The 21,641-nt window shown below is 38.2% G+C and overlaps 1 protein-coding gene across 1 annotated transcript; it reads right to left on the reverse strand.

Annotated features, from left to right (window-relative positions):
- Positions 1-808: 808 nt before the first annotated feature.
- FBXW9 (F-box and WD repeat domain containing 9) lies at positions 809-20,985 on the reverse strand. The gene is made up of 11 exons (XM_081316718.1): positions 20,725-20,985; positions 18,480-18,908; positions 17,655-17,794; positions 16,118-16,246; positions 11,704-11,816; positions 10,084-10,175; positions 8,268-8,416; positions 6,242-6,355; positions 6,039-6,128; positions 5,088-5,153; positions 809-4,908 (listed from the first exon to the last, which is right to left on the reverse strand). The coding sequence occupies exons 2-11, from the start codon at positions 18,904-18,906 to the stop codon at positions 4,834-4,836; spliced, it is 1,395 nt and encodes a 464-aa protein (XP_081172844.1). The 5' UTR covers positions 18,907-18,908; positions 20,725-20,985; the 3' UTR covers positions 809-4,833.
- Between the last annotated feature and the right edge of the window lie 656 nt (positions 20,986-21,641).

The raw sequence follows: 21,641 nt of genomic DNA on the forward strand, positions 1-21,641 counted from the left end.
CGTGGACTAACTCCCAGAATTCTGGGAGTTGAAGTCCACAACTCATAAAAGAGCCAAGGTTGCCTACCCCTGGTCTAGACCTAATCGCTCATGGAAGTTCTTATCCGAAGATTCTTGAAATGTATAAATGTCTAGTCCTAACTGTTCTACACAAACTTTTCAGTTATTTTATAAAAGCTTAGAGTGAAATATGACACTGAGGTTTTTAAGATCCCTCATTCTAAGCAGTAGTGGATTTTGTAATGGAATGACCGTGGGGGAAAGAGGCTGCCTAGGAAACAATTAGACAAGAATGGCTTAACAGTCAGAGCAAGAAACCTAGGAAGGGCCCACCTTAACAGATCCAGCAAATAAAAGTAGCACCAGGAAGTTTGTACTTTCAGACTTGCAAGATTCTGTAAATGTAGCCTTACAATAAGGTGGAATTAGCTCATCTATTTCATATCCGATTTACTTGAGAGATTTCAACATTTTCCACCAAAAATGGGTTTTCTTTCTCCAATTCTAGGAGTAATTTAACACACTTCTCTTGTTCTCACTACAATTCTCCAAATTAGCTACTTACTTGCCACAATATTGTCTGGATTACGCCAAGTGTGATGCACTCCTTAGTAGCATTAAGTCTCTAATTTTCCTTTCAGATTTTTTTTTAAAGCTTCCTTATGAAAAACTTTCATTCCAAATTCATGCTAATTCAAGCATATCTTTCTGGCTTTTATATCATGCCTTCTGCATTTAATATAAAACAGTTTTTCATAAATGTAAAGCAGTATGCATTATAAGATGAAGATCACAAAAATTTGCCAAGTCAGAGATAGTTTATTACCATAACTCACTATAATCAGGGGAACATAAGTGTGAACTGTATTGTTCCATTCATTGTTTTTTCCCCCTGAACATTCCATTATTTCATACAGCTCATTAAATAAATAGATTAGGAACATGAAATTTAGTGCATGAATGTACCCTCATCTGATTTCTAAACCACAGCATGTTTAAAGTCTGGATGAAAATTGACTCAAACATGGAATTGTAAACAATGATAAAATCTTAAACCTTGGAAGCGATGGAGGTAGAACAAGAATTTTTTATTCATTTTTATTGAGGCAGGAATTTTAGATGGCAAATTAATTTAGCAAAGGTTATTTCTTGTCAATTAAACGTATTAAACTTTCAATATTATTTCAGCTAGATCCCTTCAACAAATATTAGAATCTGCCAATTTAGGGAATATTTGTTGTTCATTGTGTAGAATTTACCTTACCAGTTTTACCCTTCCCATCTACTCATTTTGTAGTTTTTCAATCATTTGGGCAAATTCTTTGTACTTATCAATGTAGCCAAAGTTTTCTGAAAATATTATTTTAAAGATTATATTTTAAGAATCAATACAATGCCAGAAATAAATGAATTAACATTCTCTTTAGATCTAACTATATTTCACAGATGCTCTCTTCCCTTTCAAATCCTGTTGATAGAATTACTTTTTTAAAATAATTTTATGCAGTTTTAAAAATAATACAAACCAAATTCAGAAGGGAGAGAGAAAATGAAGAGAAGCAATACAAAGTGCAAAGAAAAAATAAAATAAAAAATTATAAATAGTTAAAGAAATGACTCTTTATCACAAGTACAAACTTAATATTTCTTCCCCCTTGCACGCATATATCTCTTCCCATAGCTCACCCCTTTTCCACTTGTAAATCCATAAATCATTAACTTTCCAGTTGTCATCAAAAAGTCCATAGAGTTACAGAAATTTATCAAATTATCTTGTTTTAATCCTGGTAAAACAAATTGGTTTTAAAATACTAACAATGGTAGATTTTGATCAGTTCAGATGCTGTTTTTGATTTTGATCTTCGTTCCTTTTTCTTTTCCATCTCTAAAGTTGCTTCAAGGCTTTAACAAACCTCTTTTGTTAATCCATCAAGACGTTGCTATCCAGGAAATTATCTTGGCTTGTTATTTGTATTTCCATATTAACTGCTGTCTCTTATCTTGTATTTCTTTATTTTCTAGTAAATCTGCCCATGCTTTTTTCATGTCTTCATCATGTAGGTCTTTCAAAGCTTTTTCATTACATCTTTCCTTTATTCTTTTCTAAATTATACATTCATATAAGCAAACATTTCTGACATTGCAGCTACAACAGTCCCCATTTTCAAGTATCTTGAAATGATTCACATTTAACAGCATTATCTGTCATTTCTCCAACCCAATACTTTCTCTCCAATTCAAAAACTGGAAGCAGTCTTTTTCCTTTCGTGACTGGAGTCTTTAATCCCTTCTAGTGTGTAATTTCTGAAATCATAAAAGACTATATCTTTGTTATTTGGATATAGACTAAATAAAATAGCATTCCCACGAAGGCATTATTTATTAATTTATTTTTCCCCAAATTAAAAAGTCCTAAATGTTTCTTGCCCTTTTTGGCATTTGTTGTTGTTTTAACAATTTAGTTGTATCTGACTCTTGGCAACTTTATAAGCAAGTGCTTTCCACTTGCTGTCAAGCACAGCTTCTTTCAATGGCTGGATGTTCGACTTTGTATCAGATTTGATGTTATCAAGGCAGTGCGTTCTTTGCCTGCCCTTCTTTTTGTTCCACTAACCGTTCCTAGCATCACCTTCTCCAGTGAAATTGCATGCGTGACGTGGTCAAAGTAAATCAGACGTGATTTTAGCATTTATATCGTTCTTAAATTCTTATTTAGATTTTACCATTTGTTTCTATTTCTTAAACTTACAGTTAATTTTTTTTTGTTCAAGAACAAAGGTAAACTCACCAAGTGGTTTTTCAAACTTGTTTTGAAGATCTCTAATATTCTTAATATAATTAAATGGATGATTTCCAAAAGTGAATAGAAGTAAGATTAGTGAACTCAGTGCCCTTTAAAAGTCTTTACTGCAACTGAGAATATGATGATTCCCTTTTTCTCCCAGTTCTCAAACTGGTAGGAAACCACTGTCCTGCAGTGTCCTCACAAGGAGCTACAGTTTGGAGCAAAAGTGGATGACTTTCCGTCTTCTTGGGACTGGCCTACTTGTCAGTCTTTTAGTCTTTGCTACAGTCATTGTCTACACGTGGAGATGTGATAATTTACCATTCCTCACTCAGAAGTCAATAATTGATTAAATGTCATAGAAAAACTATTAAAGAAGTCTTTGGGTTGCTTTCCAGAGTGAAGTATGGTCTCTATCTTATTTTTATTATTTGGTTCATTTTTGGGGGCTGCCTGACTCCAAACTGATATTGTGTATATGAGGGGAGGGGGGTATCTATTATTACCACACCAATTCCAGGTGGTTCTTGTGGAAGGTGAGATTCATATAGTGTGCTTTTCAATCTGCTTATTCAATAATAACTCCAGCTTCAGCCTTATAAATAATACAGATCATATCATATTACTGAAGGAATAAGTCTTTTGAATTGTTTTCTGACTATACATTCTAATATCAACTCCTGCTTCAAAAAATCAACACTGTAAATTAAGTACTGAAATTACTGAATTTTGATGAAAATATAGAAACTGATGTGTCTAAGATGCTCATTATTGTTTTATATTTTATATTTGTTACTCCAATTATTCCTGCTATTCATTCTAAAGTATTTTTGTATCCCTATTACATAGAAGGAAAAGAATGACACTGTCCAGCTCAGAGTTAGTAACATTTCTAATTCTCAGAGATAACAAGAATAAGAGGGAAGGATTTTAGCTTATCAGTTTGCCTTTGTTGGATAATTCAAAAGCAAGTTTATGTACATATATCCCAATGCATTCAAATTTAACCAGTCCTTAGATTCTTGCTTATAAAATGACAAAGGACTGACAAATAAATATAAATGAAAATACAACAATTGACATTTTGTGTTGCACCCCAGTCTATATTCTGGATTTTCACATTATGATAACCCATGGTTTACTTTAATCATGATATACTGAATAAGCCTCAAGGCTAATTCAATAATGCTAGACTACAAACCATGCTTTATAAAATACTGTGATATGGTTCACACATATTAAAACAAAACCAACCAAAGCATATGGCTGAGCACAATATGTGAAGCTTGCCATATGTCATTGAAGAAACAGTTCATCTTGTTCAAAACTTGTTTTTGTTATAATTTAATAATGACAAAATTGAAAAAATGGTTGTACAGTCAAAATGTGCTGTATAATCTTACTTAGTGGTCTCCATTTCTTAATTCTAAACCAAATCCCTTAAAAAAAAATCATGCTTTAAGACATACTTTGCTTACCACAAGGGAGAAAAAGGCAACATAACTCTTGATCTGCCATTATGGCTGAATATTTTGAATTAAATGTAAACATTCATCAGGCCAAGTTAGCTGGGTAGTTCCTCTAACCATCACTCTCTCCTCTGCCCATAATTCACCCTTTCATCCTTAGATCTGTGCTTCTTTACCTGGTAAGCCAATGAGTTCTTAGTCATCAAGCCAAAGAGAAGACACTGCTCCTCTATGTGGAGTGGGGCAGACGTCGAAAGGGCTAGCTAGATGATGGAAAAAGTACAAACCTTTCACCTTGTTTCAGCCATACAAGGTGAAATGAGAGAGATGGCCAGCAAGAAAGAGTTAGGTTAAAGTTAAGGTTCAAATGTGAATCAGATGGCCTCCATACAAGCCTCGTGTGTTACCCTACTGGGAGAAGCAAAGCTGAGGCTACAACATTTGACTATTCGGCCCCAAAGAACATATTAAAAACAATTCAGCAGACTTCAGGACCCTGGAACCTATGAGGAAATAATTGTCCAATACACTGTACTTGATGATCCTGAGCTTCTGAGCATGGATCACTGTCACTTGTCATCAAACACTGAGTTTCCAAACCTCCAAGGAGAAACCACCTGAGGCAGCTACTGCCATATTTCCTTCAACACTGACCTGCAAAAACAACAACAACAAGAAATTGATGATAAGTAGAGCCTCTGCATTAAGCCCACAATAAAATTCCATTTGACCCAAAACAGTGATGACAATAGTGAATAGATCCCTCCCTTTTATAGCTGCAGCACCCCTTCCCTGAATAATATATACCAGCATCTCCATCCTGTTGTCCTTACCCCATTTAGCACATAGCTATGGGTCTGTGAGCAGATGGTCTTTGGTGGATCTGTAGGAACATGTATCTGAAAGAAAAATCCAAGAGGTTTAAGTCTAAAGAGTATATGAGAATATAACAAATTGAAAAAACCCTTTATTTTACTTTGCTATATGTAAAGTCTACAGTCCCAAAACATTTATGCCAATGCAACTATTCAGTATAGGCAACTCTCCAAAACAATGGTCTATGAATCTAATAAAGCCAGGCAGAATGCAGTGAAGGAGCTTATTTGTAACAAAATGATATGGAAGCAATATGTTAAAAAAACTATGAAATGGTCTTTATCATATTTCATCATCTTTATCTGTAGCTACTAATAATATAAAGCTGTTGAAATAATCCAAAGTTTTAGTTTATAACTAAAACATTATGTGGCAACTTTATGTGCTTTAGTTTTCAATCAGCTATTTTAAAATGATAGTGGACAGAATTAATTTTGCTTCCACTGATCAAATCTACAGTACTGTGATATATATTTTTGTTCTGTTTTGTTTTGCTCCTCAGTCACAACTCTACCAGAACTATTTTTCCAGGCCAAAAATAATTCAGTTATTCTTTAGATTTGATTTGATTTTTTAGTCCAAAGAGAACACCCACCCAAATACACAAAGCATGTTAAGAACTAAATGTTTGGAAATGCATATTTTGTAAGAAAATACTTATTTTAAAATACAATTCATGCAAATTCTTGTGCAGGAGTTCGATTCTGAGTGGCTCAAGGTTGACTCAGTCTTTCATCCTTCTGAGGTCAGTAAAATGACGACCCAGATTGCTGGGGGCAATAGGCTGACTCTGTAAACTGCTCAGAGACTTCTGTAAATTACTACGAGGCAGTATATAAGTCTAAGCGCTATTGCTAAATTAACACTTCATTCCTAGTAAAGTACTTAGATACCACCACAACTCTTACACGGAACGTCTTGTCAGTGGAAGTTGTATACAGTGCACCCAATGAGTGTTGGACTCCAGTGATCTGAGAGCGATGACCTACATCAAAATACTGACAAAAGAAAAAGCAGTGAGACATCAAATGAAAGAGAATTGTTTTATGTGTGGAAATTAGAGAAGAACCACATTTCTCTGCCCCTCCATGATCTATCACCAGTACCATACCCGAATGTGCTTGAAATGCCCTCCACTGTTCTCAAAGACATACAACATTCCATGATTGTCTCCAGCCCACAGTTGAGAACCCTGGTACGACATGGAAAATAAGTATGTGTCCAGCTGGGGGAAAAGATAAACAGTATTGCCATCAGTTCTATGTGATACCAGACATAAGTATGAAATATCATAATTCCTATGGTCATCAGGCTTATTATAAAACCTATATATAAAAATAAGGTTTCATATACATTTTGTCTCAGGTAAATATTAAACTCCACTATTTTCTTCTTCCTTATTGTTATTAGAAAAGTATACCGGTATGTTACTTACAATTCTGTCCTATTTCTTTTCTTTTTTTAAAATCCCATTTATATCCCGCCCTTCTCCGAAGACTCAGGGCGGCTTACAATCCCAATGTGCTTAGCAATAGCCTTCATTCTATGTATACAGTATGCCTGCTTATTAGGGCTTTCGCCCCCCCCAAGCGGCATTATTACAAAGTCAGCTTATTGCCCCCAACAATCTGGGTCCTCATTTTACCTACCTCGGAAGGATGGAAGGCTGAGTCAACCTTGAGCCTGGTGGGATGCGAACCTGCAATAATTGCAGGCAGCTGGTGTTACTTAAGGAGGCATTAGCCCACTGCTCCACCAAGGCTCTTTTAACCCATATACTGTATTCCATCAGCCACATAATTTATTTCTTATCAGCAGAAGTCCATTAAGAGTTACCAGAAATAACTACCTACTTTAACCTTGATCAATTAAACCAGCTCCAGATTCCTTCCCCATACTTTAACAATCTTAGTTTTTGGTTCCCTTCAAATAATGTCCTAGTCTTCATTCAGGACTTTAAGAGATCTCTTTTGTACATCCAGTAAGAAAATATTATCCAAATATCTCTTCTGATTCAATACTTGTTTGTCCCCTTTAAATATTAAGACATTAACCAGATTCATTTTTATGTCCACTGTATTATCTTGTTCCATTTTGTCCTTGTAACTTGTCATATTTAAATCCACAATCAAATCAGTTTCAGTCTTATCCATACAGCTTGTTCTTCTTCTGTGACATCACTAGTACATTATCTATGGTATCAAGCATTCTTAAAATTAATTTTGGAGTCTATTGTTCAAAATGTCCTTCAAAATATATAGTTAAAGTATTTTGCTCCATTTTTTTGTTAACAGGTCAAATTTAAGTATACGTTTCCTTTAGCTGTAATACTTATTTTCTTTTAGTTCCCTCTAGTGTCCAATCTTCAAAATCCTATTATACCATTTTTTTCCAATCAACCAAGCAAAAAGGATTTTTATAATTAGTTTAAAATTTTTATTCCAAATATCTCTGATTGTTTTTTAATTTTCTAAAATCAACACCTTTTTGCTTATTCAAAAAAATGAGTATTTTTCCACATCCTTAAAATCACATTTAAAACTTCTTTCCTCAAGGAAAAGGAGACTCACTCAGTGAATACCATAAAAACTAGTTGTTCTGAACCGTCTTAATATTTCCAAGCAGTAAACAATAATTCCAAAGATAAGGCTCAGTAGAGCGTTTTATACATAACAGGCCTTGTTATAACTGTGAGTCAGATGATTTCACAAGCCAATCAGAAAACCTGACAGTCCAGAGTGTGAATGGCAATTGTACAATTTTTTCTTTTTCCAGAGAGAATTTGCTTGTCTGCAGCCAACGTTCAATCACCGTAGACGCTATTCTCCCTTCAGCAAGGATATCTAACTTTACCATGGTGCTTACTGGAAGTCCACTCCACCTCCTATTTATTTTCATCTTCTACTTTCTTGCACTGTTAGCTTTGCATTATTTATTATCTTACTAATAGAATCTAGTTCTATCCCTTTACACCAGCTTATTCTTATTTAACTTCCTGTATTCATACTGTATTCCTATACTCTAATGCTCTAAAATTGTATGGAATAGTTAAGGATTCAATTTTTCTTGGTTTCCCTCCCTCCACCCCCTATATAACTGTTGGTTAGTTTTATCGTGAAAAACAGGTCGAAGCTCACCTGAAGCCTTTGAAGCACACTATTGGTCCGCCTGTCGAAACATACCAGCGTCCGATCCTCACTGCCAGAGACAATGAAGTGTTCGTCAGCTGCAAGGGATAGGACTGCATTGGAGTGAATCCTGCGGCTCATCACTGGGGCATAAGCAGCTGTGAGAGAGGGCCAAGAGATGCATCACAAGAGCCCAGTCACCTGCACAAGATAAATCTTATAAAATTGGTGGCTTGCTCAACTACAATCACATACAATTCTTTCTCCACACTGAGGTTTGCCATTTCATTATCAGGATAACTGCAAGCTGGAGAGAAGGCAGAGCTTCCTTTAGGAATTCTCTTGCCAGCTCCTCGCCGTTTTTCCACTCCTAATGAATTGTTTTTTTTGGGGGGGGGCCTCTATTACGTACAGAAAAATAGCATGCATTACCCACCGTAGCAATTTATACCCAAATAATCATAGTGGGGGAATTATAATTTTCTTGCATAAAGCTTCCTGCTTGAGATGGCAGTCTTCAGAAATTAATTGTAGCTGTAGGGAGGCAACGTGCTCAAAGCTACCTGCCTAATTTAATTTTTTTTAAACAAAATCATACTAATTTAAACATGAATAAATGGGAAACTAATGTGCTGCCAAACACAGTGATTTTCAAGAATATGGTACTTCCAGGCTTTGCATTGGCCACAGGGAAAATAAAAATGGTAGATGACTGCAACCACATCCAGAAATGGACCTTCTTTTCTAGAAACAGGTAAGTGTAAGCTAAAGAAGTAGAAAGCATCTTCGGTGGCTAGAGAGAATGATGGGAATAACCTCAATAGTTTGCTTTCTGATAATTGAGTTGTCAAGTTTCCGACGTATGGGCTTTTCAAGTGACTCTGAGGCATTGTTTACCTTAAAAGTCCTTTATTAGCCTAATACACCGGCAAATGCTTGCTCGAAGGAAGCTGGAATCTGAAATCTCCGCCCCCTTGCACAATATATTAAAACACAATTCTCCCCCTTTCTAATTTTGTCATTAACCATATTCTCCAATTAATTTAAAGAATCAGTTTCCCTTCCGTTAGACAACCCGCCAAGTTCTTTTCTTCTTTAATTCCAGATGGCCTTGAGGTACAATCTTCCTCCTCCCTCCTCCCAGCCTTAACCCTATCTCTTAAAGCAATACACAAGTTTAACATATGAAATAGCTGCTTCTTCATCTCTTGTCCAGCAAGAACATTCGATGTTAGCAGTGTTGACATGAGTGTTTTGTGACTGGTTCATGGACATTTTGTGAATGGACAAGCCTTCTACGTGATAGTAATTATTTGGGAGCATCCACAATATGCCTAGATCTGGCACAGAAAACATCTAATGTCTAGACAGAATAATCCTTTCTTCTCTGATTGCTCTTGGTCCATAGAGATAAGAAGACCATGAGATGTAGGTAATCTATGACTTACGACTGCAGTCGACTTCAGAAGTTTGATTATAAGTTATTGAGGTGGTAAGTCGAGTCACTATGTCACCAGGCACAATTTTATGTTTGTTTATGCAATGGGTGTTGAGCAAGTCACTGCAATCATCAAGCAAACCACAGAGTCATTAAGTGAAACACAAGGTTGTAAGTCTGATTCCAGCTTATCCAATGGGCATATTTGCTGAGAAATGGCAAAAAAACAACAAAAAAAACCTTAATCACATGATCAGAGGATGCTGCAATCAGTCACAAATGCCAGGCAGTTACCAAGCAGCTGAAATGCAATCATGCGACCCAAATGCCTTACCTACGGTGACAATGAGTGTTGAAAGCAGGCAACTGGTACTAACTGGTACTAACCTCGTGGATCATAGACTGACACTTTCTTGTCATACGTTCCTGTGACCAAAATGTCAGGCAAATAAGAAAGGCACAGCACAGCTGCTTTCTCACTAGAATCCAAAAGGAAAGGATCAGGCAATGGGTCAAGAAGCATATTTCATGGTCACACATTTTGCTCAGCCTTGGATTTTCCATTATTTCTAGACTGATACTTTTTACAATATAAATTAGCTAGTCCCCATTTTGCTGCTTGCAATGGCTGTCATCATCTACTACAGGGGTGTCAAACTGCCACCTCCCGGGCCAGTTGCATTATGCGGACGCCGTGCCCAACCCAGCTCCAACAATGCGAAAAAAGTCATCATATGTCACATGTCACATGATGTGGTGAGTTTGACACCCATGATTTACTACAACTGACAGGTGGAAAAGCAAGAGGAAAAAAACCACTCTGGCACCTGCTGCAGCATCAGCTAACAATTCTGCCTGCCTAATTTCATTCCCTGTGACTGGAAATCAGAAGATCCAATTTACATGCTGAATTATAGAGAATCTTAATTCTAATGGACTAATTGAGCAAAGGGAGTATGCAATTCATAAATACTGATATAAATATATATGAATAACATTAAATATGAAACTTTCTTTAATAGATAAGAATATCGTCTTGGTGATTTTGGTATTTGCATAATAACTCCAGTCAAATATCATAAATTAATGCAGATGAGGCAATCTGTACCATCTGCATAATGAAGTAAGCCATCACAGAAATTAGTTTATTATATGAAACATCCAGTACTAAGAGCTGATAAATCTGGATCCAACAGTCCACTATGTCAGTTTTCATTAAAGTTGCAACCTCCAGCTCTCTGAATCCAAAACCAGCATATCAGTGTGGAAATTCAAGAAATATAAGACTAGACAAGGTTGCACTGTTCTTACACAATGTCGTTTTCATAGCTATAATGTATTTATGTAGAATAAACTCTCCATGAGATAGGGTGAGCTACTATGTAAGTGAGCTGGAATTTTCTTTGTAGACTTGTATCTATCCAAGTTAAAGACTTTTTGCCTGAAATATCTCGCAGCCAAATACAAGGGGATGGACCGAAAGATAGGGAACAAAAAATTCTAAACTTTCTAGAAGCACCTGCAACCTGGTACATATGCATATTAGAGAAATAAGATTTATAAGATGAAAAGGAAAGAAGCTGAGAAGGCTCATTGTACAATATTTACAAGATAGATAGATAGATAGATAGATAGATAGATAGATAGATAGATAGATAGATAGATAGATAGATAGATAGATAGATTCAGTAAGGTGGTACAATATTAACTGGACATTAATCCAGTCTTTTTAAATAAATCCTTGGGAAATAATACAAGAAAAAATTAGGTGAAATTCTCTGACATTCAATATAACTGAAGACTGAATACTTGTACTATTTTAGGCCTTTAGTCATGATTTGATGTTATTTTTAGAAAGTAGGCTTTTAAATCTGTCTGGGCCCTCGATTAAGGACTGAAGCCAATATCTACTTTCCGGTCATTATTCTGTTTCTTTGAATCTAGTTTCCTTCTTGCCATTTAGTCTCCTAAGTACATATAATGTAAGAAGATAAGCAGCAACAGTACCTGATTTCTCCAAACTGTTTTCCATCAGCAGCTATATCCCATAACTTCACTGTGCTGTCCCAGGAGCCTGAACATACACGGTTATCACGTGAAGCCAGGGACCAAACCCACCCCTAGGCAGTGGGGGAAAAAAGGGAGGGAGTGGGGACAAAACAGATCACCACGCTTTAGTTTTTAATAACACTGTGCTGGTATATAAACAGGCAGTCCTTGACTTACAAAGGTTTATTTAGTGACTGTTTGAAGTTACAGCAGCAATGAAAAAAAATGACTTATGGCCATTTTTCACCCTTGCGACTACTGCAGCATCCCCATGACCTCATGATCAAAATTCAGACTCTTGACAACTGACTCATATTTATGACAGTTGCAGTGTCCTGAGGTCACGTGATCACCTTCTGCAAGCTTCTGACAAGCGAAGTCATTGGGGAAGCCAGGTTCATTTAACAACCATCTTACTAACTTAACAACTGCAGTGATTCACTTAACAGCTATGGCAAGCAGATTGTAAAATGGGGCAAAACTCAATTAACAAATGTTTCATATATATATATATATATATATATATATTCAGCTAATCTTTCCAACGATTACACATTGCAATAACAATAATTACAACAAATGCTTACAGTTAGGCCAAATAACTTCCAGGTGAACTACACAAATATCTCTTTTCTATCTCTTTCTGATTTTTCCTCATATTGGTATACACAGCAAAACGTATAACTGAGCAAAACGCTGAACTTTCATTCTCTGAAGACAATCAATCTCCTGTTATATATAAAATAACATCCAGCAGCTTCGTAAATATGTATCATTTTAAAACAGAAATTCGGCTTCAGTTTTGTACCACAATTTTTTGATTTACAGTGGATACAGAAAGTCTACACACTCCTGTTAAAATGTTAGGTTTTTCAAATGTAAAAAAAAATCAAACCAAGATAAATTGCTTCAGTATTCTTTTCACCTTTAATATAATATATAAGCCGTACAATTGAATTGGAAAAACAAACTGAAATCTTTTTGGGGGGGGAAACCTAGAATAATATGGCTTCGGAAGTGTTCACACCCTCTTATAAGTATGGATGTAGTTTTGTTCAAGATTAATCAATCACACTCCAAGTTATATTAAATAGTATTCAGTACACATCTGCCATTAATTAAAATGACCCTGATCAGGCCTAGATAAAGTTCAGCTGTTCTAAGTAGGATTTTTCTGATATTTACTCTATTGCCTCTTACATGGTTCGGTATCAGTCAGGAGAAGGACAGGAGAAGGACACAAAAAAATTCCCATCGGATATATTGTGGAGCACAGTGAAGATAGTCATTAACAAGTGGAGAAAATATGATACAGTAGCGATCATCACCAAGAACTGGTTGTCCCTCCAAAACTGATGAAAAAACAAGAAGAAAACAGATCCAAGAAGCTGCCAAGATGCCTATAGCAACATTAAAGGAGCTGCAGGAATGTCTGACAACTTCTGGTTTTATACTACACGTGACAACAATCTCCCATATTCTTCTTATGTCTGGGCTATGAGGTAGGTGGCAAGATGGAAGTTTTTTTTTTAAAAGAAAAATATCCAAGCCTGGCTACGTTTTGCAAAAACCTACATCAAGACTCACAAAAAAGCCTATGGGAAAGGGTATTTACAGTCTGATGAGGCCAAGGATGAACATTTTGGCCATGATTTCTAGACGTATGTTTGGCGTAAGACCAACACTGCGCATCACCCAAAGTTACATCACATCCACAGTGAAGCAGGGTTGTGACAGCGTTATGCTTTGGGGCTGCTTTCCCTCAACTGGAACTTGGGCTTTACTCAAGGTGGAGGGAATTAGGAAATGTTCCAAACATCAGTCAATTTTGACACAAAACCTTCAGGCCTTTGCTAAAATGCTGAAGATGAAGGACTTTCCCCTTTTAAACAACAAAGATTCCAAGCATACCTCCAAATCAACAAAATAATGGCTTCGCCAGGAGAAGTTCAGAGTTTTGGAATGGCCCAGCCAGAGCCCAGACCTGAATCCGGCTGCAAATACATGGGGTGACCTGAAGAGAGCTGGGCACAGGAGATGCCCTTGCAATCTGACAGAACGGGAGCCCTTTTGCAAGGACGAGTGGGCAAAGATGCTCAAGGCAAGATGTGCCACGCTGATTGGCTCCTATCTCAAAAGACTGAATGCTGTCAGAAGGTGCTTCAGCAAGGTATCAGTTTAAGGGTGGGCATCTTTATGCAGCTACATTACTGTGAGTTTTTTCATTGTTATTTTCCCCCTAAAAGATTTCAATTTGTTTTTCAATTGAATTCTACAGCTTATATTTATTTATTTATTGATGGGATTTATATCCCGCCCTATCTCCCGAAGGACTCAGGGCGGCTAACAACAAAACATATAATAAGTACAGAAATCAAGATAAAAATAAAATTGAAATCATCTGTGCAATAAATTAAAATTAAGGAGTTAAAAATAAATTACAAATTCTAAATATAAATTAATTAAAATGCCTGTCAGTCCAGGTCAGCCTGGTGGAACAGGAGTGTTTTGAGGCCGCGGCGAAAGGATTGGAGGTTTTGGGCCATCCGAAGCTCAGGGGGGAGCTGATTCCATAGGGCTGGCGCTCCCACAGAGAAGGCCCTCCCCCTGGGGGTTGCCAGCCGACGTTGCCTAGCTGACGGTACCCTGAGGAGGCCTTCTCTGTGTGAGCGTACTGGGCGATGGGAATTCGTTCCCGGCAGCAGATGGTCCTGCAAGTATCCCGGACCTAAGCCATGTAGGGCTTTAAAGGTAAGTACCAGCACCTTAAATCTCACCCGGAGGGCAACTGGTAGCCAATGCAGCTCACGCAGGAGGGGTGTAATATGGGAGTATCGGGGTGCTCCCATCACAACCCGTGCAGCTGCATTCTGCACCAGCTGAAGCCTCTGGGTGGTCTTCAAGGGCAGCCCCATGTAGAGAGCATTACAGTAATCAATACGGGAGGTGACGAGTGCGTGGGTGACTGTACGTAGGGCATCTCGGTCCAAAAAGGGGCGCAATTGGTATATAAGACGAATCTGTGCAAATGCCCCCCTAGCCACGACTCCAATATGATCTTCAAAACTGAGTCGTGAGTCTAGGAGGACGCCCAGATTGCGTGCTCTATCAATGGGAGGTAACATTTCTCCTCCTATAGTCAGAGATGGAATCTCTTGGACTAAACGAGATGACGGTATGTACAGCCACTCAGTCTTGGCCGGGTTGAGTCGAAGCCTGTTTAAGGTGGAAAGGATTCTGAAGTGATTTTATCTTGATTGGATTTTTATTTTTTTTTACATCTCAAAAACCTGGCATTTTAACAGGGGTGCGTAGACTTCCTGACGGCTTTTTTTTCTCATAGAACGCTCAGAACGGAGTTCCGGCACCTTTTTTGGATGGAACCTTGTAGGGTAGGCAAGGCGGGTTGTATGACAGGTGTGAGTTCCGGCACCTTTTTCTTTTACAAACTCCACATCACAATAGTAAAATGATGAAGCACTCCCTTCCTTTTCATTGGGAATGGTCATTCCCTGCTCAGAGGTTAGACAGGACTGAAAGGTCTTCTAAATGCCATCTTGGAAGCGATAGGCCATATTTCTGCCAGGATAGCATATACCTCATGTATTTACCTACACCTTTCTTTGTAACTAGCCATAAAAAGGCATGGGCCATTTTAATTTATTTATTTTTTTACAGTAAAAGACAAGCTACCAGGCAAGTTTGTAAAAGGGAAAGGTTTAATGTTCAAGAGAGAGAGAGAGAGGGATGTACTGCTATTAATTAGAAAATTCCCAAATCACGAGCTATATCATACACATACAGCTAGTCCTTGACTTACAACGAGTCACTTAACGACTGTTTGAAGTTATGATTGATCCCCCCAGAACCTAGTTACGACCTGGTTCTAAAATTCTGATGTCTGCTCTCCAATGTGACCATATTTGGGGCGCTCAGCAACCGGCCCACATTTACAGTCATTTGCAACACTCTGCAGGCACATGATTATGAATTACAATTTTGCAGGAAACCAGGATTTACTTCTGGTTTCTGGCAAAACTGCCACATAGCGAACAATGGGTTTGCATAATGACCGCAGTGTTCACTTTATGACAGCTGCAAAACAGGTCATAAAATTGGTTCTGGCCATGTGGTGACCTGCTATATGACTATCATTACTTGTGACTTTAATTGAGGGCCCAATTACAATAGTAACTCAAGGATTACCTGTATACACATCACACACAGAGAAACTCATTGCACTTTATTTTCTGGTTTAAACAATAGAATGGGGCTATCAGATGGAAATTTAGGGGTTGACCATACAGAATCTCTGTAATAATGTAAAATATTTATGTTTAATGTACTGTTCTGGTTCAGAATCTCCAGTTACCTTGTGTGTTCCATTGCGCTCTGTCCCCAGCACTTTCACTAGAACTTTTTCTGGTGCTTTGCCCAGCTGCCTTAGATCCCACAAGTTGACATTTCGGTCTCGAGAGCCAGAAATACACAGCTCCCCACCCTGGATAAGATAAAAAATAAATGCTAATCAAATGATACAGGTCAATGTCCTATTTCGGAATAGTAGCATCACAAAGACAGTGAGCAGACACCCAACTTTTTTTCAGTAAAACACACACACACACACACACACACACACACACACACACACACACACACACAACTTTTTATGTATAGTCTCTGTCACTCACACCTTGGCCACTTTCCGGGTGGATTCCTGTAGTATGCTCTACATAGGCCTTGCCCTTAAAGAGCATTCAGAAGCTACAGCTGGTGCAAAATATGATATTTTATATGTACACTGGCCAGAATCTCTCTGTGAGGGAAATGGGTGGTTTCTAAATTTGATAAGTAAATAAAATAAAGTATGGGCAGTTACATAAATCCAAGATTGATGCACATTATACCTCTTTTCCCTGAGCTGCATTGGTTGCAGTTTGCTTCTGGGTTCATTTATAGTTAGCCATTCCATCAGATCCAGCAGAAAAGACATGTTGTGGATCCTGTGCATGAAGGAGTTTTGTATAACAGGACCCAAGAGGAGGAGAGCCCTTTCTGCTGCATCATCTACTGTCTGGAAGTTTACGTCCCTTTAGGTCAGATTTGTATCCAATCTTGGCCTTTAGGAAATCCCTGAAGTCAATGGATGTGGGGAGCCTGCAAGACGGCTGCATTGCTTATGAGCTTTGATTGATATTCTTCTGCATTTTTTTTTAATCCCATTTATATCCCGCCCTTCTCTGAAGACTCAGGGCGGCTTACAATCTAAGAAGCACAAATCAATGTGCTTAGCAATTTTTATTTTTGTAATCTATTGTTTTAATTGTTTTAATCTATACAAGTTTATTTTTCTGCTGTTTTTACATGTAAGCCACCAAGAGTCCTATAAATAAGATAGGCGGCTATATAAACAGAAATAAATAAACATAAAACTGAAAGCCCATTATAAAGACAATATCAGAATAGTTTGACAAATACAGTACTTTAGCAGTAATTAGCAGTAATTAATCAAGAATAAAAATGATGGGAAAGCAATAGTAGCAAACAAGGAATACTTTTTAGATTAAGTGATAGACAAAGGAAGGTTGATTTTTTATTTTTTTAAAAAAGGAAGCGGCCACAGTTCATTCTCTACTCAGCATTTAGGTCTAAAGAATCATATAAAATACTAACAAACACACAACCAGCTCTACTATGAGAGAGTTATGATTATAATGGAGCATAACATCAAGGAAACTCTATTGGGCCAAAATGAATTTTGTTAGTTATTTCTCAAAGTTTTCACAGAAAAATGAAAATGCAGAACATTTTTTTAAGATGCTCCTTTTAATTAAAATTTGGATGTTGAAGGATATAATTTGTCGGAACAAAGCTGAATCATTAATAGCAGCAAAGAGACAGGTTTTTACCTGAAGGAGCAGTACAGAATCAACAGAAGCAAAGTGGCCTTCAGTAAGGGAAAAATACTCTGTGTTTTTGCCACACTCTGCCCATTGTTGGAGGTGTTCCTCTAGTTCAATGCAAGCTGTTGGCCAGTTAAAATCATTACCTGCGAAAAATAAAAACATATAAAGAGATATTTCCTTTGTTTGGTGTAAAAACAAAATTAAGCAATTTATGTTTACATAGTGGTTTTACCTATAAGTGTTAACATCGCTTCTCGGCCTTTTGGCTAAGATCAAGTGTAGTATCTGTTCTTATCAGTTTAATATAAGTGTTAACATGATTTACATAATTTAAACACCAAAAAAGATAGATACTAAAACACTGGAGTTCTACATAATGGAGCAGGAGTTGCAACACTGCAAAAGTGACTTATGATAAATTCTAATATTTCAATTTAGGAACTAACGAGATGTTGTCTTTAAATCGTAAAGTACTTGGTACTATCAGTTCAGAGACAATATTATTAACCTTACTTGCAACACTCCAAAAATGAAAGAGAAGCAGGCTAGGAAATATTTACTGTTGTTCTACCCAGAATAGTTACAGCAATATTTAGAAATTACAGCATTTGAAAAGTAGCTCGAGTGAAATTTCTATTCATTTTACTTAATGATAACCCTCTTTTCAGACAAGGAAAATTCATTTTAGCTTCTTTCTTCCCCCATCATCTACATTTAAAACACCAATTCCACCTCTCCCAAAAATCAAAAGTTAATCATCTGAGAAACTGCTTGTGAAAAGCTAAAATATACAGTAGGTCACCACAGCTAGAAAGAAAATCCACCTACCTTCTACAACTGGATAGCAATTGCCAATTCTTTTTAAAAGTCGAATTCTCCAAGTGACTTCATCTTGCACAATGTCCCTCAGAGTCTTGCAGACCAAAGGAAGGACGTGCAAAACAAACCTGGCTTGCAGGTAGGAACAGATTTCTAAAATCAACTCTAGAGGAAGAGACAACAGCCCTGAAGCAGTTTCTTCAGCAACAGATTTTTTCAGTTCCAGAGGTGATCTGAGGTCTGATGTTTGGACTCTACCACCTATTGAGAGAGACTCTGGAGGCAGACACTGGGTTGCTTGCCTAGATTGACTTGAAGTTCCAAGAACACGCTCAACATACTCGAGGGCCTGGGTATCTGGATCAATTCTGCTCTCTGTGTCAGAGTCATTGTCAAAGGCTTGTTGTTCAACAGAAGAATCTGAGGCAGTTTCCATTGCTGCAGGAAGGCAAGAAATAAATAATTCAGATAAGGGATGATAAAAACCAAACATACCTTATTTTATTAGAAATATACATTTCAATTAATAATACAACATTTCAATTAATTAAATAATAGATCATATAGGAGCTGTGACTAGGGGGGCCTTCGCCCAGGTTCGCCTGGTGCGCCAGTTGCGGCCCTATCTAGACCGGGATGCCTTGCGTACAGTCACTCATGCGCTCGTGACCTCTCGTTTGGACTACTGCAATGCTCTCTACATGGGGCTGCCCTTGAGGACCACCTGGAGGCTTCAACTGGTGCAGAATGCAGCCGCGCGAGTTGTGTTGGGGGTCTCCCGATACTCCCATGTTACACCTCTGCTCCGCGAGCTGCATTGGCTGCCGGTTGCCCTCCGGGTGAGATTCAAGGTGCTGGTTATGACCTACAAAGCCCTACATGGCATGGGTCCGGATTACCTACGGCAGCACCTGCTGCCGGCATCAACTTCCCTCCGTCCAGTGCGCTCCCACAGAGAGGGCCTCCTCAGGGTGCCTCCAATCAAGGAATGTCGATTGGTGGCCCCCAGGGGGAGGGCGTTCTCTGTGGGCGCGCCAGACCTGTGGAACCGCCTTCCGGTTGAGCTCCGGATGGCCCCCGACCTGCGCTCCTTCTGGCGTGATTTAAAAACTTATCTATTCGAACAATCTGGCCTGGTCTGATGGGTTTGGGGTTGGATTTAAATAAGTTCTTAACACATTTTTAGTATTGTATTCTTGGGCATAATTATTTAATTCTTTTAAATCTCTTTTTTAACTTTTGTATTTACATTTTGATATTTATTGCCCTGTACACCGCCCTGAGTCCTTCGGGAGAAGGGCGGTATAAAAATTTAATAATAAAAAATAATAATACAAAAGTTTTATGCAGCAAAAGGAAGTTTTGAGAGCATGAATTATAGCCACACTTAAGCCTGTAAATGATGCTCAAGGAACAAGATGTAAAAAGAAATTATTTATTTATTTTATTTATTTTATTTTATTTAATTTGTATACCGCCCTTCTCCCGAAGGACTCAGGGCGGTGAACAGGGCAATAAATACTAAAATACCAAAATACAAAAATTAAGAAGAGATTAAACCATAATGCCCAGTACAACAAATAAATTACATAAAAACAGTAATAAAACCCAAATCCATCAGACCAGGCCGGCTTGTTCAAATTATCTACTGAACTTCAAAAAATTCCTAGATAATTAACAAGAAGATGGACTTCTGAATGATAAATGTAGAAATCTTATTTGGTTTTATCTCTTTTCAAATAATAATGTTCATAGGTCGAGAAAAGAGTAAGATTAGAAAAGTTATTCTCATTCTGACTTCCAAGCTTTCATCTGAAAATGAGAACTGACGCCACGCAAATAAAACTGTTGCACGATCCAATCATAATGCTATGGTTCCCAGCTACATCAGGAAGGTTCCAATCATGCACATCCTAAGGGGCAAAGCAGGTTCCTGGAGGAGGAAAATGTGCATTCTGAAATGGCTGTCATTTTTCCTAATGAATAAAACCGCAAATATGCTAAGAGCTTCCTGGAACAGATTCCGGAAAGCTTGCTTATCCTTTGAACCCCATAGAGGCAGAGTAGAAATCTCACAAAAACCACTGCTTCTCTCTCACTTTTGATCACCGTTTCAGCAAACAAATTTTAAAACCGAACCTCCTATCTTGCTCTTCCCCACGCGGACCCCTCCAAAGCCGATTCTAAAAAAAGGAACTGCTCTCTTTTGCTGCCTTCCTTTCGCTTGCTTCCTCCGTGCACGCTTATCGTGTACCTGTCCGGGAAGTGCAGCAAGTGAAAAATTCAGCTCTGCTGCCCAATACAATTCCTCCGTTCAGGCAGACGTGGCATACGAACAGCGGTCACGCCCGCCTTAAGCGCCGTTGGAAGATCTCCGCTCTGTAGATGCGGAGCTCCACACAGTAAGAGGTTAATCCCAACGCCGAGTCCCGCTTCCCGCTTCCTTGGCCGCAGCAGCGAGCTAGGATCCTAATCCTCACGGCAACCTGCCTCAGCCGCTTCGTCGGAAGGGAAGAACCAAAAACCATCGATTTAAGACAGCTTTGCCTCGACAGGTCGCGGCCGCTACGACGCCTTCGCGCGTCTCGTCTCCAAGGAACCACTTCCGGCGCCAATTGATGACGCGAACCAACCTTTTTTTAGCGGGGGAGGAGCCCTCACAAGTCTCCGATTTTCTCTGGGTTCCAAGTGCGCGCGCACGGGAACTTTTAGGTAACAACTCTTTAATTCAGGGGTCTTCAAACTTGGCCCTTTATGACTTGTGGACTTCAACTCCCAGAATTCCTCAGCCAGCATTGCTGGCTGAGGAATTCTGGGAGTTGAAGTCCACAAGTCATAAAAGGGCCAAGTTTGAAGACCCCTGCCTTAATTAAACAACTCTTTAATTAAAAAAACAATGGTCCCACGGGCACCAGCTGCATTGCCGCAGCCTCAACCGTACTCTTAGCGAAACTTTTGACTGTTTATTATCTGGCTTATGGCGGTGTTTAGAAACATTCTTTTAAAAAGTTCTACTAGCAAAACGGACTGCTCTTTTAACATCTTGACGAGGGATTAAGTTAAAGACAATTGAGGACGCAGAAATTCAGCAGGACAGGACTGTTTTATAAGAGTTTTAGAACATACGTATGACTAAATGTATGGATGAAGTTATGTGCATGTTCAAGTATG

This window comes from Vipera berus, assembly GCF_964194415.1.
Source record: "Vipera berus genome assembly, chromosome: 2".
Taxonomy (NCBI): domain Eukaryota; kingdom Metazoa; phylum Chordata; class Lepidosauria; order Squamata; family Viperidae; genus Vipera; species Vipera berus.

What these genes read in the sequence shown, in the direction of transcription:
- FBXW9 (XM_081316718.1), bottom strand. Translation starts at nt 18,906, where the DNA reads ATGGAAACTGCCTCAGATTCTTCTGTTGAACAACAAGCCTTTGACAAT. An exon ending in AAACAGTTTGGAGAAATCAG is followed by an intron (nt 10,176 to 11,703) that starts GTACTGTTGCTG and finishes TTTGGATTCTAG; the next exon opens with TGAGAAAGCAGCTGTGCTGT. An exon ending in ATAGCTATGTGCTAAATGGG is followed by an intron (nt 4,909 to 5,087) that starts GTAAGGACAACA and finishes TTGTTTTTGCAG; the next exon opens with GTCAGTGTTGAAGGAAATAT.